The sequence below is a fragment of the Cygnus atratus genome, chromosome 3 (genome assembly GCF_013377495.2).
Source record: "Cygnus atratus isolate AKBS03 ecotype Queensland, Australia chromosome 3, CAtr_DNAZoo_HiC_assembly, whole genome shotgun sequence".
NCBI classification, from domain to species: Eukaryota; Metazoa; Chordata; class Aves; order Anseriformes; family Anatidae; genus Cygnus; species Cygnus atratus.
Window position 1 is genome coordinate 84,028,735 of NC_066364.1, and position 13,352 is coordinate 84,042,086.

The window sequence follows — 13,352 nt, forward strand, 5'->3', positions numbered from 1 at the left end:
GATGATGCCTTTGTTAATGAACAAAAGAGCTCAGAAATTAGAAAAGGTTGCTTTGTTTTTTTGTGGCATTTTTGGCACTAGGAAAACAAACGAACAAACAAAAACACCCTCAGTCCTTGGCTGTTTGGAAACACATCCCAAGAGGGAAAGATCCCTGAAAGGAAACAGAAGACTGTTGGACTGATTGTGGGATTTCAGGAACTGATCCAGGGTTTAAGTCACTATCAAAAGTCTTGCCAAAAGGAAGGAACGGTTAATCAGCCAACCACCTATGGAAAAAATTTACACTGTGTCCCAATGAGCAGCTAATTAGTGCCACTGGCTTTTGAAGGCACTGGTGATACTAATGTTGGGCCAAAAGGGTGGGTGGGTGAAATATGGCTGTGCTGTGACTTGACTTTCATTTGTAGTTTGCTTCAAAGGTTGTTCTAGGGGTAAACTAGTAAAAAGATGAGGAAAGAACACAGTATTTATAAAATAAGATACCACAAACTCTGATAGTAGGTCTACTAAACCAGCTTTTTGTTGGAACAAAGTCCTGATTTTTTTTAAAACGTACTTTTAAATAGCAAGTACCTTAGAATCATCCCTAGAGATACAGATGCTCCTACTTCACTCTGCTTTGATCAAGGGTTTTTATGTTCAGCTATCTGTATGAACAGACTTGTTTTTGACAATCTTGCTTACTCCTTCGTTCCCAGCCTTCATCTTTTGAATCAATTTGGAGATCTCATCTTTCATTATAGCTGGAAAAGTGGGAACGTAAATACCTGAAAGTAAATATTGTGGAAGCTGGGACACAAACTTCTAGAACTTGGCAATTCAGCCAATTAAAAAGGCACTTCTTAACAGATTACTTTATATTTCCTGTGTCCTAAATATACTTTCCCTGAGGGAGGGGGTGTATTTCTGTACTAATAATAGTACAGTAATCTCATGTGAAGCCTTTACATGCTAATTCACAACAGTCAATAATAGTATTTTTCATGTAACAATGCCCCTGTGATTTAAGCACATGTTCTTCAATGTGATTGAAGACAAAAAACATAAAGATAAAAGGTGAAAATGTGTAAATCCTATCCTTGGCCACATTGACATTTCTCTCAGAAACTTCAGTGAGACAAATCAACCAAAGACGTATGCTCAAAAAACAAATTTGATCAAGTGAGTTAAACAAGCATTTGCATTTAATGACAATCCTAAACTACAGTTGCATTATTTCTTCAGACAACAACAACAAAAGTAAAAACATTTAGTAGCTTTAGGAGATTGTTTACTGCTTTTGTTTAAAAAAAAAAAGAGCTGGTGAGTGCATGGAAGTGCAAAAGCTAAAGAACCGTAGGTGACATTTTCATGTAGATGGCTTGGCTGGTATTCAGGTGACCTAATTTTGAGCGTCCTTGAGTTGGAAACTGGACTTGTGATGTTCTCTAAAAAACTCAGGATGCAATATGAGCGAGTACTAAGCAAAGCAATAAACTGATTAACGGAATAAAGTACTTACTGGCATTATGTTATTATTAGCTTTGGCAACTATCAAATACTGGACAAATGTAAAAATGATTCAAAACCCATTGCTTTTGACCTTGTAATAAATAAAAGACTTCCAAAAACCAAGCTAGACTAAAATATTAAATCCTGGCTCCAAAGAAGAAAGACGACTCATAGCAAAGCACAAATCTCCCTCAAATCCTTGGCTGAAAATGTAGAATATGAACAATACTCTGGCTCGTGATTGTGGAAAAAAAATTCTCCTTTTAAAATGTTTGTCATCGGTGTAATCCCATCTTTAATTATAATTAAAGTAAGGGGCTTTTATGTGCTGGGATGGTAATTCACTGCCAAGAGTTCAGCTTTTAGGAAGGAACGCATTTCCGAATTACGGTGTAGATTGATCTTAAAATGTCTGGAGCAAATAATAATAATTTATAAAGCTGTCAGAGATACAATGAACTGAAGACATTACAGCAGCAAAAACTTGAAGTACTGACAGTCAGCAGACATTCTTAAAAAGAGGTCTTTTTTCCTTCTTTTAGTTACTGAATTGTTTCTTATCAATCAATTTAAAATGTTGGTTAGATTTGCAGTTTATACCATTTAATTTGGCAGAACGAGCTGCCAAAAGGATCGTCCTAATCTTACCTTAACCTGTTTACACTGGTGTGTTAGCACATGCTTCTCGTCTCCTGTTAAATCAGTACCCAGGCTGCTGAACCAGTTGCTGAAAGAGACCGCTCAGCATTATGGTATTACCTCCTAGAGTTGAAAAGCAGCTGACATTGGGGCCCAATCATTTGAGATCCAAAGCTAGAGCTAGCTGTCACTATTTGCCTGCCTATTTTCTCACCCTTGATGACAGCTAGACACCTGGATTTGTCCATGGCTGTGCTGGCAGTGGGACAAGCACATAGAAAACAACTAATGCAAGCAGAGATTCATCATGAAATCCTCTCAACAGCAGTGAGGAACATTAACTCACACAATAGTTAATGGCAGGGCATCTGTGCAGCTAAGGACCTCTCCACTTGTTCTAGCACTATATCTGCTCACCCTGAGGGTGTCAGCATGCATCAGCTGCAGCTGAACGGGATCACTGTGGATGGGGTGGTGCATAAGTATACCTGAAGATGCGAACTTTAACATATAATAGACTCAGATCTAGACAATTGTGCAAGTGAACTGTAATTTGGCAGCAATTAGAGAAGATTGCTCTGGTTAGAAGCTAACCATAAAGACAAAGTGACTGTGAATGTGAAAGTCACTGGTGGTGTCAGAGTGAATTTTGCTGTTTTATACAGCTATGGCACGAAATATTACACGTATTTATACTACATGCAAATGACAAATGAAAAAAATTTCTCCACAGACATGCTGCACCTTAAATCATAGCTCATCAAAAACCTGAAAAAAAAAAAAAAAAAAAGAGTCCTGGCAGAATCACATAACCTAGAATGGCAAAAGAACACTTTGACACTACTCTTGTTTGTATATAGTGCTTAGTGACATGGTTTAATGGTGGACTTGGCAGTGCTAGGTTAAACGTTGGATCAGATGATCTTAGACGTCTTTTCCAACCCAAATGATTCTATACACAGTTAAACTGCATGACTGTAGTACTATGTAACCACTATCCTACTTTAATCAATTTTAGCACAAATAACAGTGAAGAAATGGTAAAACTGTCTGTAAGATAAATATGTCCACAGTAGCAATCAGATACAAATGCTCAAAGTGATCTGTGTGAACAGATTTTGCCCACAATGTGGGTGGTAGGGTACTGAAACATATGTATGTGCAACTACACTCTGTGCTATCCATGTCAGCTAGCACAGGTAGACAATCATGCAATTCTTGATTTTGTGTTTATACATACTTTATGGAGCAACATAATTTATCTCACCTAACTTCATCTGTCTAAAGCGTGGGTATTTGTTTGAAGGCTTTCCTTTAGCCTTCTGTATCCAATCTAGTTCTCATAGATGTCTACTACAAGAGTGTATGAATGAGCTGCCCGTCTCTTTGGATATGGAGGCAGGCTAAAAACTGGCTTAGATTAGACCTCTAAATGAAATGGGAGAAACTAATAGCATTCTGTAGGCTAAACCTGTTATTTGTTCACATAGCTCTCTCTGAGGTTAAATACTTTTTTTTTTTTTTATAGTGCTAAGATATGAGAATATGAGATATGAGAATGAGAACTGCACAAAACACACAAACCTCAAATCATTCCACTTCAAGGAATTATTAAAGCAAATCCAGCACTCAAAGCTAAAGGATCTTGGAAAATGCAGCATTTTTCTCTAGCATTATTTGTACATCAGAATACTCAGCAGAATTAAGAATTCCAGTCCTCGTGTGGCATATGGGGAAACTGAGCAAAACAGAGCATCACAGAATATTCATTAAAAAATGATCCCCAGTTTAGACAGACTGGTCTGGTTTTTAGTCAAAAATATGGCCAGCTCCAATTAAAATGGTAGCTTCTCACTAATTATGAAGAATAAGGGCAAGGTCTCAGAAAACAGTAAGGTTGCTTTTGAATGAAAGGGATTACCCAAGGTCACTTATGAAGTCAGTGACTGATCTGAGAACAGAAACCTGATACCATCCTTCCTTCTTCAGCTGAGCACAGAAGACGACTAAAAGAACAAGTTTGAAGAAAATATAACAGAAGAGACATGAATTTCATTAATAACAAACTTGCAAAGTACTTTTATAAATAAGCAAGAACAAATACACATAAGGTTTATATGCCCTTCATATAAACTTTAATGTATACTTCCCACAGACTTTTCAGGATCACTTTTAAATAATTACAATAGATGTAGAATAAAAGGTACAATGGAAAGGATTTGATTTGTAGTTTTGCTTTAAATGGATGTGTGCATCTCAAGAGTGGTTTGTCTGCTTTCACTGGTCTCTAGTAGCTGCTCAGCAGCTGGCAGGCGTACTCAGCGAGACTAGAACTTGGGAGTAGCAAAAAGCTACAATCTCTATATGTGTTAGAAAGGGAATTCTAGCATTTTTATGAGATAATTATAGCTGGAATACAAATGGGGAAAAAATGAAGAAAAAAAACAACAGCACCCAATAACTTACTTGAAGGCATATAGCATTTCTTAGCCAAACTGGAACTTGCATTTTTACTTATAACAAAGATTTAGGAACTAGATTGCTGTTGATGAAGCCCATCATATTAACAAAGCAACATTGTAATACAGAAAATTACTGTTAGCTATTATTACTTATTGACTCACAGTGCTGAATATTCCACTCTTGATGACCCAGAGCTGCACCCATTGCCTATTCTGTCGACAGACTTCACCTTTTAAAAAGTTCCAAAAATATCTTGCAAAGTTGTGTCAATACCAGTGGTATTTCAGAAATGATATTATTCAATAATGTTGCCAACTGATTACTTTAAGGCATTTAAATCCAGCCATTCTGTAATTTCAAAAAGAAAACAAAAAAAACACAACCAAACAAACAAAACAAATAAATAAAACTCTCTGCCATTGTAGCTTCTGTGTTAGATGTCTCCCATCTTACACAGAGTCTGAGATCAATGGAAGAAAAGTATCTGTTTCCAAGTCAGTCATGTAAACAGTTAAGTGATTAAATCTCTGCTGCGGAACAATGAAATGCAGTACTATGAGGATTACTAGAGATTATATCTAATCATCCTAAACTGAAATTAAGGATAAAAGGGGTCTTCTTCACAGACATCAACAATGTTGACATGAGATTCCTTGCCTTTCGAAGATGTGTTTACATGGTAACAATGAGAAAAATTTACAGAATTTTAGAATTTAATCAGAAGGAGCTTTCCAAACACTTTGCAGTATCATCCCCACAGGGAATTTTGCTAAATGTAAAAAAAAAAAAATCTGTTGAATTCAAACCACAGTTAAAAATTTAAAAGGAAAAAAAAAACTTTACTTAATTTAAATCTATTGATGAAACTATTACTATAAGTACAAATTAATTTCACTACAACTATAATTATAATTTCACTACAATATTTGTAGGTGCGGTACGTTGGCTCTTACAGTGATGTGTATGCCAACCTATGGATCTTGTTTCTTAAAACAACGTGCTGAATGGTCTTTCCACCACTTGCCTCCCCTTCCACAGACTGTTAAGCAATCCTTAAAGACTCTTTAGCATGCTTAAGTTTCTTAATCATCACTGCATCTGTGTTGGGATGCCATTCCCCAAAACTAATCTGAGATTTCATGGCACTTGAGTGAGCATCTTTAAAGGAAAGACAAACAGAGGTCTTTGCTTTCCTTCACTGCCTCCAAACAGCAGCGCAGCAATCTTTACCAGGCACAAAATGCCAACAACTTTTGCACATGCACAGGAAGTCATTTAGTATTATGTCATAAGCCTGAAACTTTTCTGTTGTCTCTTTCTTGAAATGCTTACTGATGAATCAAAGGATACATTATGTATTTAATTGGTGTACCCTGGCTTGAACAAAATTATGCACTCACACAACTGTACTCCCTTTAAGTTTTTAAATGTTGGCGGTTAATTTTTTTTTTTAATCTTTTTGCTGTACAGCAATTACTTTATGAATCACACTATGCTCCTTGGAATCATTTTCACTAATGTCCTGCATATCATCTCTGATCTACTGAAAGCACATTTAGCTATGGCATATTGACTCATCCAAAATAGGCATTTCTGAAAATAGGAACAAGCGTACACATAACCAGAGAGACAAAGTAGGTGAACTGCTGTGAAGCTGGCATCATTTAGCATATTCTATTTGATCTCACCTCAGGCTTGGAGCCCAGAATTAGTCTGGCTGGGCTATATACATATGAAGCAATGAACCCAGAAAATAATTAATCCAGGCTAGGCTGAACTCTAATTAAAGGTCACGACAAACAAAATTTTACCTACTGCAGCTACTGACATGCTGCTCCAAGAACTTGCAGACAAGAGCACAAAGCTACAAATAGTTGTCCAGGGAGATTCACCACCCTGAATGTAGCCTAGCTCTAACAACTCCTGAATATGTCTGGTAGTTCTTGAGAATTTATAGATGTAGGTGTTCGTCAAAATTAATTTAACATTATTAGGAGGATAAGCGCAGCCTTCCTCTAGCATCAGAGAAGTAGTTTCAGTTCCAAGATTATTATTTTGAATAGTAAAAAACAAATATTTTCCTTTCATCTTAAAGTTATGTTGACTCTCATTTTCTGAGGTCCTTGAATCCCAAAATAATCTGAACCACACTTTAGAACCGAAAGTGGTTCCTAGCTTTATGAAGAACACATATTTTTGCAAAAACTTCTTCTTATCATGTGGTCAACATCTCCTGCTTTAATTTCCTTCACGGTTGTCTTTCATAGAAACATAAGCAGGACTGAGGGCAGAGGTCATTTTTTTTTTCTGTATTCTGGCCATTCAATTAGTAGCAAAAGATAAGTATTACATAAAGGAAGGGAAGGTGCTGACAGACAAATTCTGGAAAATTCTGTTTCACTGACAAGGAATTTCTTTATCCAACCTACCTTTTCTTGATCCTGGCAGAGATGACAGTCACATTCAAAGCAATACTGGCGCATCAGTTGCTTTTGGCGTTCACTGGTGGGCATCAGCGATTCAATATAGCTGATGGTGAGCTGTGTGTAGCACATACAAAAGCACAGTTGGTATGTTTTACAAAAATTCCATATTTGGTTAAAGTATAGCTAAGGTAATATTTTTGGATACAACATTCTTCCTGCAGAAAATGAAATTTTATCTTAACAGATTATTTCCTAGGGAAACAAACAAACAAACAAACCAGACAACTTCTACAAAAGCAAAAAAGGCCAAATATAAATTCCATAGAGGAACACTTTTCACTATTCCAGATTAATATAGTTTAAAATTTTTAATTCAGGAAAAAGAAAAAAAATCAACCAACAACTCTTGCAGCTTTTTATCCAAACTTGGAGGAAGAAATACATAATAGAGGAAAAAAAGAAAGGAAGTTCAGCATCTGAATTCCCTGTGCATGGAACCTCATTTTCTGTCTAGCTCTAAAGCTAATGTGTGTAGTTAACATTGGTGTAATACAACATCCAACTATCTCCATAAATTTTGTCTCAGGGAAACCTGTACTTTCTTGCAAATGTTTTTTTTGCTCTATTTGAGCCTGAAGAAAGCTTCTTTTATGTCATTCCCACCTTTAGTTTGTCTGTGATGTTTTCTTCATGACCAAAGTAGCACAGTATTGCAGTCATAGTTGTTGAAACTATTGACAAGAAAATTTATTAAAAGGATCAATAAAATAAAATGCTTACATTTGTGCCATTTTAAAATGTATAGTGAATTACAGAGAACTCTTTAGTTTGTTCATTTTGACGCCTGCCAGAAGGAATTTTACAATGCTAACCATTTGCAGGGTTCTTCAAACGTTTAAAGTGCTGTTAAGGCACAAACTAATGATAAGGGAAAGAATATAACAAAATAACAGCCCGGCTCAGACCAGCATTCAGATATACACACTACAGATTACACTATACACCCAACACACTTTGAAACACTCCATAGAGGTCAGAGCTAAAAAATCAGGTCACATGATTTCATTCTGAGCCTAGACACTTAAACTAATTGGGAGAATTTTCACATGGTTCTCACTTAAATCATGAGAGTCCACTCAAAAAAAAATCACAGGAAAACCTGACCAATTTGTACTAATGACTACGAAATCCATTGTCAGAGTCTGCATTTTGAAAACTAATGAGTATTCTAATTAAACGAGCAATTAACTAGCAACTAAAATAATGCTTGCATTTTTTTTCCCCATTTATTATTACAGTTTACTTTGATTACTTATTGAGGGAGAGCTGTATTAAAGGATTACTGAGATGGCAAAGTCAAGCACTTTTTCCAAAGATGGTAAAGTCAATAAGCAGAAAACCTGTGGAAAAAAAAGAAAATATGGCCTCACAATTGAAGAATAATTGTATAATTCATTAAAGAGAAATTCAAGTTCCACAGATAATCAAAAGTTAGAAAGTGTGAGAACTTTGTTCGGCTTTGCTTTCTAAATAATGTTCTGTCACAGCTTGTTTGTGCTCTAGTTGAGAGGGAAGTTGTTTCACTGCTGTTGGCTGACAGCAGAACGGGCCTGTACTAATCCTTTACACGGGAACAGTAGGCTTCCCTCTGAGCTTTCTGTGGGGAATGGATGGAAATTATTTTGCCTATTTCTTTTCCATTCTTTTCTGCCAAACTCTCCTACCCCATTCTTTCCAATCTGTCCCTCTTTTTGTTCTCTCTTCTTTGCCGCTGTATAATTTTCTAGTCTTATTCTCCACACCTGGTTATCTAATCCTGCTTTCCAACCCTCACTTCTAGCTCCTTACATAGCCATTCTTAGACAATGGACTGATTTTAGTCATTGTGTTAGTCCCAGATATGCCCTTCTTCCTCCCTTGTATGCCCCATTTTACATCTTTTCCCCATATTTGATCACTAACACTAACACAGTCCTTGTTTCCCTACTCTGGTTTCTCAATCATCATCAGTGATCCCCACCAAGTATTTGTCCTCATTTCTTCCCCTAGCAGGTCCTACTCTGCATCCTCTCTGATATGGTAAAAAAGATCTGCCTCTCTTCCTTCTCATGAAGAAGTTTCCTGTCAAGCTGTAGCCCTAATTTCACCCTTCAGCCATTCCAAGCCCAACTGTCCTCTCCTCTCTTCTGATCCTCACGCCTTCTTGCAATTCACAAGTGTTTTCTGTCCAAGTTGTTCCCCACACTGGCCCATTCCCTGTCTCTTACCCTCTTTGAAAAAAAAAAGATCATTGGTTTGACCAATGTCCTACTGGGATTTAGGTTCAGGCGGCATCCAGCAATAAGAGGCGTGCAATCAAGTTTAGGAACCATGCAAGACATCTTGAATATTCTAGAAAAAAGTCTTGTGCCTGAGATTAGGGTTTTTTTTGTTTTTTTTTTTTGTTTTTCCAAAATACACGAGAGAATGGTTTAAACCTTTTCATTACTGTCAAAGCCATCATAAGGCAGGGTTCAGTTCTAATATTGCATTAAAAAAAAAAAACCACAGCCATGCTGTATCTTCAGCTTCATTCTTTTTTTTTTTTTTTTGCACATGTGCAGGGAGTAAGTTTGAAATCAGTAATTTCTTTTCTCAAAGGCTACTGAATGGCAGTGGAAGAGCGCTCTCTCTAGAAAGTCTGTAACCACCCAGACTGACCGCCTGCTCAACAATGCGGCAGTTCAGGTCTCTGGGTGCGGGGAGTGTCTGAGCCTGTTGCTGCCATCTGAGGGAGGCAGAGGCACCGTGTGTGTGAGGTGCGAGCAGGTGCATGACCTGGTCTGCCTGGTGGCAGAACTCGAAGAGGAGGTGGATAGGTTGAGGGCTATCAGGGAGTGTGAGCAGGAGATAGACTGGTGGAGCGACTCCCTGCAGGGCCTGAAGGAGAGATACCGGGGTGAGACACCCCAAATGGGGGTGGACCCCCTGCCCTGTCGCTGTCGGGCAGAGGGAGGTGACCTAGGAGTTGAGGAGGAATGGAGACAGGTCCCTGCTCGACCTTGCAGGCAACGCCCCCCCCACCAGCCCCACCTTCCCAGGTGCCCTTACATAACAGATTTGAGGCCCTGGAGCTTGAGAGACCGGTGGGTGAGGACGAGGTAGAAAGTCTACCCAGGAGGATGCCTAGGGTGAGGAAGCCGACTCCACGCCTCAAGACTGCCTCCACCAAGAAAGACAGAAGGGTGATCGTTGTAGGCGACTCCCTTCTCAGGGGAACAGAGGGCCCTATTTGTCGACCTCCCCCTACCTGTAGGGAAGTCTGCTGCCTCCCTGGGGCCAGGGTCAGGGATGTTGCCAGAAAGCTTCCCAACCTGGTTCGCCCCTCTGACTACTACCCTCTTTTGATAGTCCAGGCTGGCAGTGATGATATTGAAGAGAGAAGCCTGAAGGCTATCAAACGGGACTTTAGGGGACTGGGACGTTTAGTGGATGGAGCGGGAGTACAGGTGGTGTTTTCATCTATCCCTGCAGTGGCAGGGAGGGTTACCGAGAGGACTCGGAAAGCCCATCTGATTAACACGTGGCTCAGAGGCTGGTGCCAACACAGAAATTTGGGGGTTTTTGACCATGGGGCGCTTTACTCGGCACCCGGCCTGGTGACCGCAGACGGGTCCCTATCTCTAAGGGGAAAATGGATCCTAGCCCAGGAGCTGGCAGGGCTCGTTGAGAGGGCTTTAAACTAGGAAAGAAGGGGGACGGGGCTGAAATTAGGCTTGTTGGAGCTGTACCAGGGGGAACAATGGCAAAGCCGGGGAAGAAGGCAATGGCCCAACTGAAGTGCTTCTACACTAATGCACGCAGCATGGGTAACAAACAAGAGGAGCTGGAAGCCATTGTGCAGCAGGAAGGCTATGACTTGGTTGCCATCACGGAAGCGTGGTGGGACCACTCTCATGACTGGAGTGCTGCAATGTCTGGCTATAGGCTCTTCAGAAGGGACAGGCAGCACAGAAGGGGTGGTGGTGTGGCTCTCTATATTAGAGAGTGTTTTGATGTTGAGGAACTTGAGGCTGGGAATGATAAGGTTGAGTCTCTTTGGGTTAGGATCAGAGGGAAGGCCAACGAGGCAAGCATCCTGGTGGGGGTCTGTTATAGACCACCGAACCAAGATGAGGAGACAGATGAGGAGTTCTACAGGCAGCTGGCAGAAGCCGCGACATCGTCAGCGCTTGTTCTTGTGGGGGACTTCAACTTCCCAGACATATCCTGGAAGCACAACACAGCCCAGAGAAAGCAGTCTAAGAGGTTTCTGGAGAGCGTGGAAGATAACTTCCTGACGCAGCTGGTTAGGTGCCCCGCTAGACCTTCTGTTCACCAACAGTGACGGACTGGTGGGAGATGTGGTGGTCAAGAGCTGTCTTGGGCAGAGTGACCACAAAATGGTTCAGTTTTCTATTCTTGGCAAAGTCAGGAAGGGGACCAGTAAAACCGCTGTCTTGGACTTCCGGAGGGCTGACTTTGAGCTGTTCAGGACACTGGTTGGCAGAGTCCCTTGGGAGGAGGTTCTGAAGGGCAGAGGAGTCCAGGAAGGCTGGGCACTCCTCAAGAAGGAAATCTTAATGGCTCAGGAGCGGTCTGTCTCCACGTGCCCAAAGACGAGCCGGTGCGGAACTAGACCGGCCTGGCTGAACAGAGAGTTGTGGTTTGAGCTTAGGAGAAAAAGGAGGGTTTATAATCTTTGGAAAAGAGGGTGGGCTACTCAAGAGGACTATAAGGATGTTGCGAGGCTGTGCAGGGACAAAATTAGAAAGGCCAAAGCTCATCTGGAGCTCAATCTGGCTACTGCCGTTAAAGATAACAAAAAACGTTTTTACAAATACATCAACACAAAAAGGAGGACTAAGGAGAATCTCCATCCTTTACTGGATGCGGGGGGAAACGTAGTTACAAAAGATGAGGAAAAGGCTGAGGTACTCAATGCCTTCTTTGCCTCAGTCTTTAGTGGCAAGACCAGTTGTTCTCTGGATACCCAGTACCCTGAGCTGGTGGAAAGAGATGGGGAACAGGATGTGGCCCTCACTATCCACGAGGAAATGGTTGGCAACCTGCTACAGCACTTGGATGTACGCAAGTCGATGGGGCCGGATGGGATCCACCCAAGGGTACTGAGCAAACTGGCGGAGGAGCTGGCCAAGCTGCTTTCCATCATTTATTGGCAGTCCTGGCTATCAGGAGAGGTCCCAGTCGACTGGCAGCTAGCAAATGTGACGCCCATCTACAAGAAGGGCCGGAGGGTAGACCTGGGGAACTATAGGCCTGTTAGTTTGACGTCAGTGCCAGGGAAGCTCATGGAGCAGATTATCTTGAATGTCATCACGCGGCACTTGAAGGGCAACCAGGCGATCAGGCCCAGTCAGCATGGGTTTATGAAAAGTAGGTCCTGCTTGACGAACCTGATCTCCTTCTATGACAACGTGACGTGCTTGGTGGATAAGGGGAAGGCTGTGGATGTGATCTACCTTGACTTCAGTAAGGCTTTTGACACCGTTTCCCACAACATTCTCCTCAAGAAACTGGCTGCTCATGGCTTGGACTGGCGTACGCTTTGTTGGGTTAAAAATTGGCTGGCTGGCCGGGCCCAAAGAGTTGTGGTGAATGGAGCCAAATCCAGTTGGAGGCTGGTTACTAGTGGAGTCCCCCAGGGCTCGGTACTGGGGCCAGTCCTCTTTAATATCTTTATCGATGACCTGGATGAGGGGATCGAGTGCACCCTCAGTAAGTTTGCAGGTGACACCAAGTTAGGTGCGTGTGTCGATCTACTCGAGGGAAGGAAGGCTCTGCAGGAGGATCTGGATAGGCTGGACCAATGGGCTGAGGCCAACTGTATGAAGTTCAACAAGGCCAAATGCCGGGTCCTGCACCTGGGGCGCAACAAGCCCAAGCAGAGCTACAGGCTGGGAGATGAGTGGTTGGAAAGCTGCCTGGCAGAGAAGGACCTAGGAATACTGGTTGATAGGCAGCTGAATATGAGCCAGCAGTGTGCTCAGGTGGCCAAGAAGGCCAACAGCATCCTGGCTTGTATAAGAAGCAGTGTGGCCAGCAGGTCTAGGGAGGTGATTGTCCCCCTGTACTCGGCTCCAGTGAGGCCGCACCTCGAGTACTGTGTTCAGTTTTGGGCCCCTCGCTACAAGAAGGACATGGAGGTGCTCGAGAGAGTCCAGAGAAGTGCAACAAGGCTGGTGAGGGGTCTGGAGAACAGGTCTTATGAGGAGCAGCTGAGGGAGCTGTGGTTGTTTAGCCTGGAGAAGAGGAGGCTCAGGGGAGACCTCATCGCTCTCCATAGGTACC

General features: G+C 41.5%; 1 protein-coding gene across 7 annotated transcripts in view; it reads right to left on the reverse strand.

The window, feature by feature from the left end:
- The window catches only part of SMYD3 (SET and MYND domain containing 3), a 387,798-nt gene that overhangs the window by 66,693 nt on the left and 307,753 nt on the right, over positions 1-13,352 (reverse strand). For all 7 annotated transcript variants that reach the window (XR_004781466.2, XM_035564736.2, XM_050710156.1 and 4 more), the window contains one exon: positions 7,026-7,136. Coding sequence is in view for 6 of the 7 variants with exons in the window: in XM_035564736.2 (XP_035420629.1) it covers positions 7,026-7,136 (111 nt within the window). In the remaining variant the exon portion in view is untranslated. The remainder of the gene's footprint in view (positions 1-7,025; positions 7,137-13,352) is intronic.